The following is a 6,214-nucleotide window of genomic DNA, read 5'->3' on the forward strand; positions in this document are numbered from 1 at the left end:
CACAGTACAATTGCTCACCACCCGCTGATAAAAGGAACCCCAAAATCGAAATCGCAATCCTGGAATAGTGAGCCCAAGCGATTCCCCAGAGAATCCCCCCCTTTCCAGTCAATTCTGGAATTTCATGATGTAATATGATATGGAATATCTTATTGGCATATCCAACTGTGAATTCTGGGTTTTACTGACTGCCACCAGTAATAAGTAAAACTATTCTCTACCCTGCCGCCCCCCACCCAGCCCTTGCAGTTGTCTGTTCTTGGAAATTGCCCAAGCAGGGTGTCCTTGTAGTTATCAACGTTGTTCTCATAACAATCCTTACTGAAACCAAAACACAGTGCTTTCTAGCTACTAAGAAGAAAATTAACCTTATACTAGCAAAAACCGGGACATACCCACAGACCCAGGAGGCACAGGTTACGATGGAGAGTGATACCCAACAGTTGTCTTCTCTCCTCTGCAGAAATAGTCAACTGATTTTTGAAGGAGAGGGAGTAACGGGTGCACTGCTTGGTGTGTTTCAGGCTCCTGCTGCCAGAAGCACCTCCAAAGAAGTTCCTGACGCTGGGCTCCAAGTTCCGCTACAGTGGTCGGACACAGGCCCAGACGAGACGAGCCAGTGCCCTCATTGACCGTCCTGCACCTTACTTTGAGCGCTCTTCTAGTAAACGTTACACTATGTCTCGCAGCTTAGATGGGGGTAAGGTCCTCTTCAATTAACTTTGTCAAAAGTTGCCATCACCGTGGTCACTGTTTTAGATTAGGTAATAAACCTTTTGTCATCTCATCTCCTTGAGCTTCAGCTGAGTGGAGGCTGTGAGTACCTGCACATTCACTGCAGGGGTAGGGGAGGATGCAGAGAAATACTATGTTAAATGTCCTGCTGCAGTCCTTACAAAGCATTTGCCTGGAGGAGGTCCTTGGGAACCCACTCTTCGTGGATATTCTCTCCTTGGCCTCAGACCTGCAAAGTGCTCCTCTGCTTTGGGGAAGGATGGGGCGCCTGGACCTCCCAGCCTGGACCTGCCTGCCTGAGCAAGTCAGGCTTCAACACTTTTTCAGGGTTTGCATGAGTAACTATTTGGGTTTTGGTTTAATTTGGCTTTTTTTCCTGTGTAGGTTTTTCATTTAAGTATATGTTACAATTCATAAATGAATCATTTCCCTTGATTAAGTGATAACACTTGTTTCTGATTACCTCGTGTCCTAGTCAGATGAGCTCTAACAGGCTTTTTCCATACATGACTTTTGAAGAAGTGAGATGGAGAGTAATACACACAGGTTAATAGTATGTCTGTCCTTCTGCTCTCTTTCTCCGTGGTTCATGGAGGTCATGGTTCTGCTGCTCCCTTACGTTACACCAGCATGTGATTCAGAGTCTCAGCTACTTCATCAGCTGTTACTATTGAGCTATTGAGTAAAAAGAGGTTGTACTTTTTATTTTATTTTATTTTATTTTTTTTAGAAAAATAGCGAGACTAAATTTAGAATTGCTACGGTATTTTTTTAAAAAAGGTGAATTCTCCTGCAGAATATCACAAACAAATTGCAATGAATATAGGTGATGGTGGGGAGCGGGAGAAGCTTTGATTTAAAAGTACTAGTGACAAGCCTTCTTTTCTCCCCCTAAAGGTGCTGCTTGTCATTAATTATTTTGGAATCTTCTAATTCTGATGTGCTTCTTGCTCGTTACCAAGCAACTGGTGACCTGATTGCTGTGCATGTGTTTGAAAGCAGAAATTATCCTTCTGCGTTGTTTTGTTTGTAACATCTAAACAAGATGTCTCCCTCTACTCCCTTTGCTTTTGCCCGCCTCCTAAGCTCATTCCCAAGAGACGAGATATCTGAAACGCTTTTCCCCAGCATTTGTTAGACTCTGCAAGGTTTTTATGATGTTAATTTGCGTAAGTGCAAATGGGGAAAAGAGGTTTTTTAATCAATGCTTATGATTTCTGCACTAATGTTGTTACTATAATGCAAATATGACTGTAACATTCTGCATTGTGATTACACTGTGATCCCAGCCCTGTCATTTTTTACAGATAAATGTAACTTTATAAATTTGAATAGTCCTATTGACTTAGAAATTACTTACACAAAAGTCAAGAGCAGCGTCTGGGTATATTATTAATATTTTGATAACACTCTGTCTGTAAATTTACTGTTTCTTTCAAAATCATTTATATATATTTAAGTTTGCTGAATTATCAAACGTTTACATCCTAAAATATTCTGATTTGATCCACTTAATTGATTGCCATCACTTCCCAGAATTTTTTAGGATAATGAGCTCACTTAACTGACAGACTTTAATACTTGATAATACAAAGATTCCCTTTCTTGATTCTCAGATGTTATGCCTGTGTTACATCAACATTGTCATTTTCTGTGATGCAGCACGTTACTTGCCATGCATTTGAGCTGCATTTTTATATTCTGACAAATTTCCTAAAAAACCTCTTCCACCCCCACGGCTGATGTCATAGCTGGTTCTCCTTATGTTTCTTGCCTGATAAGTGGCAACGCACTGGTTTTTTTCTGATGTTTTACTACAGTAGCACTTTTAATGGCTTGCTAACATTTAACAACGGTGTAATGCACACATTAGCTACAGTAATGTGTGTATACACATCCATAATATATGTATATGCATATAAGAGCTACAAGCTTTATTTCAAGTAAACAGTTTATTTAAATGTATGCACATGCTTTTGGTTTCCTGAAACATGACATAGTTGTGTTTTCAGCAATATCTCAAATGTTTTACTAACCCAGCTTTTTAATTTTGTGCAGCTTCTCAGCAAAAGCTATTTCAGATTTTCCCTCTTTAAATATTTGCTTTTAGCATCAGTGAATGAAAACCATGAAATGTACATGAAGGATTCTGTGTCTGCTGCAGAGGTTGGTACTGGCCAGTACGCCACAACAAAGGGCATCTCTCAGACCAACTTGATAACCACTGTGACTCCAGAGAAAAAGGCAGAAGAAGAGAAAGATGATGAAGAAGGCAAAAAGAAAAGAGAAGAGGAAGTCACCCCGGTCTCGGCAATACGCCATGACACCAAGGTAGAGTTTTGAAGGTTTTGTAATGAACTGACCTGCCTGGAGAGAGAAATGCAGAATTGTTAGGGAGGGGGGGAGGGAGGAGATACCTAGTTCTGTGAAAGGAAACTAGAACATACAGAGTTATATGTACATGTCTCAAATCAGTATTTTTATTGTCCTTTCGCATGTCATATAATGTTGTAAAAGTAAATTCCTTCCTCAAACTGTTTCTTGAAATCTGTTTAACAGTCAGCACAGTGTTTTTTACATAGCATTCTAGAGCTCCTTAGGAAATACCCAAAAGTAGTCCAGCAGTGCACATTTTGCTCCTTTGGTCTTCAGTCATATTTTGATTTCAGTATGGGCATCTTTTTTTTTTTTCTTTTTTTTTTGACAAAGCAACAAAATAGTTCTTTGTTCTTGTGTGTAGCTCTGTGCTTTAAACAACTGTATTTTTCTCATTTACTTCTCATAACACTCTTGTTTCCTTGCATATATTTCAATGAGCATTTTTCTCTATTCACTTTTGGGCACTAATATACTCTTAGAAGCTTTTTTTTTTTTTTTCCTGTCTTAGAAAAGGATTTGTTTCCTTCATTTGAAGTTTTGCGTTGAAGAAAACTGTTTTTGTTGATAATTCTTGGCTCAGTTGTTAAATTTGATTCATTCCTCACCATCTCCAATCCCACCACCACTACATAGACGTAGACACATGGTTGTGCATTATATCTACTGAATTATTAAGACAGGGTAAATTAAACAGAGGGACAGAGAACATACTGAATTTCAGAGCTTGACAGTGAAGAGAAATAAGGTAGAATCAGAAAAGATCAGGTGTAAAATGTCCTCCATTTCTTTTACATTGAGGAAAAGGAAACAGAATATGAAATATTGAATCTAGGATACCATTCAAAAAGTGTGCTATGGAATGCACTTGCTAAACAAGTCAGATTTACCCTGTTCATTAATGGGGAAAAACCTTGATGTATACCTTTACACCAAGAAAACTCATGCATGCAAATATTGGAACCCAAACTTCTAACCTTACCATATAAGGCCACAATGAGCTACATAGCTAAAGGATCAAGTCCTCAAAAAGACCTTCAATTAAGGTACCAAAAATCAGAAACAAATTGAAATACTGAAAATTGCAGATGAGAAAAGATTTTCTTTTGAAAATATGGACTATAATTGTAGCATTAAAAAAATAATCTCTGGAAAACTTAACTGAGGTCTTCTTGAAACTTCATTAATTTCTGCATGGACAAACATTGATGAAAATCAAATATGTAGAAAATAACCAATAGAAACTAATTCTGTTCCAAAATGTTTTGTTAATTTAGGTCGATGGAGAGATCAGCTGCATTGCGAAGATTCTGTGTTCCTTATATATGGCTAGAAATAGTCAAAGATGGGTTTAGGACAATATTGTGGTGGTATTTAAACATGCACAAATTAATTATTTTTAGAGCCCTCACCCCCCACCCCAAGAGGTGGGTTCTGTTTAAAGCACCTGCTAATAGAGCTTCAGTTCTGTAAGCCTATAGAGATTTCAGTCCTGCTTCCTCTGGACTTACTAACACTTTCATCATTCATTAAAAAGATAATAGGGTCTCAGGAAACACAGCACAAATTTGAAATCAAATTCCTATTTAAGGGTATATAAATTTTGTAGGTAGGTTTTCAGCTTCTCCACTAAGACATTTTTCCTTTGTTTTATCCATATGTATTTAAGTACCAGAAGTTATTATAAATATTAACACTGCAAAGATGTCAATAAGTGAATAGTCTGTGTCTGCAAGAATAAATTTACTTTGGCTTTTTTGCCTTTGCAATATAAAGAGAAGTTTTGTGTATTTAGCTCACATAAAGTCCTGTGAGTCCATCAGCATTAAATTTTGACTTGAGCTTACTGCATTAAGCCCATAAAGAAGACATTCATAAGCAATTTGAAGTTAGTTTGGGGTTTGGTTGTTTAATTTGGGAGTAGAAATTCCCTGACCTGATAGATTAGGGTTTTTAACTGTTCTGGTTAGAGAAGAGAGAGAAGCAAAATATTCAAGTGGAGGGAAGGAGCTGTTACGCATAAATATTGGGCTTAAGTCCCATTCCTACTGTTAAAGATTAGGCTTAGTAGCTAGCATTGGTGCAACCTGTGTCTAAATCCTGCTTATTGGCTTAGATTTGGCACCAACTTGTACAGGCAAATGCTGTTTTGGCTTTGAAGCCATTCTGCTCTGGGGCTCTGGGAGTGGCAGTGGGGGTGAAATGCTGTTTATAACTCCTCAGGGAGATGCATGATGGATGGAGCACTTAGGGTTTGGTCATGGAGCCAGTGTGCCACTTAGCTAAGTGCACCTAGTTGACTGTGGCCAAAACATCTTTAATCCATCAGTGTCAGGGCAGGTCTGTTGTTCTGGAGTATTTTGGTGGCAATGGCTGTTGTCCTTGTAAAGAGCAGTCATGGCTACCTGCAGGGAGCATGTTAGGTGGTGGTCACCCATCCTGCTGAAAAAAAATCACCTCCCTCTGACTACCAATTTTTGTCATTAAATGGCCTTAAAGACTGGTTGAATGCCCTACAAGTGGTGTATCAAAGCCAGTCCTGCTTGTTAGTAGCCAGTATTCTTTGCACTGTGCTAAAATCTGTAGCAAAAGCATTGCATACATCTTTACCTCTTTGCTGTGGGTAAATAGTCACTTTTTGACTATGAGGAGATGTGGCTCCTTGCGGCACAGACCTCTCTCTGGGCAGCCCCCCTTCAGATCTCCAGCGAGAGAGCACGGGGTCTGCCTAGCCAAAACCCTCAGCTCCCTTCTTTCCCTGTGCTCCGAAGTAATGGGGCGCAGCAGAGCTGGGGGCAGCAGGGCACACAGCAGGGGAGCAGCCCCCTGGCAGGGCTGTGCAGGCACCCAGTGGGGACCAGCCTGGGCAGCAATGGGAGCTGGTATAGTTTGGTCCATCGGTAACTACTGACATACAGATTTGTGCCCCCCCTCCCCCAAACCAGAATGTGTTTTATTTAGGTTTTGGACCTAGATTTATTTTATTTTATTTTTTAATACTGGAATGGAGGAATTTGAGCACATAGAGTTTTAAAATCCTTAAGGTTTTCATTGTTGCTGCTGAGATTGTCCAAGGCATAGGTGGGAAGCATCTGGCACCCAC

The 6,214-nt window shown here is 39.7% G+C and overlaps 1 protein-coding gene across 1 annotated transcript in view; it reads left to right on the plus strand.

Moving 5' to 3' along the window:
• Nucleotides 1–6,214, plus strand: part of EPB41L3 (erythrocyte membrane protein band 4.1 like 3) — a 40,502-nt gene that overhangs the window by 14,250 nt on the left and 20,038 nt on the right. The window contains exons 8-9 of the mRNA XM_029086362.1: nucleotides 525–700; nucleotides 2,900–3,066. Of these exons, the coding sequence (XP_028942195.1) occupies nucleotides 525–700; nucleotides 2,900–3,066 (343 nt within the window). The remainder of the gene's footprint in view (nucleotides 1–524; nucleotides 701–2,899; nucleotides 3,067–6,214) is intronic.

This window comes from Antrostomus carolinensis, unplaced genomic scaffold (genome assembly GCF_000700745.2).
Source record: "Antrostomus carolinensis isolate BGI_N321 unplaced genomic scaffold, ASM70074v2 scaffold15608, whole genome shotgun sequence".
Classification (NCBI taxonomy): domain Eukaryota; kingdom Metazoa; phylum Chordata; class Aves; order Caprimulgiformes; family Caprimulgidae; genus Antrostomus; species Antrostomus carolinensis.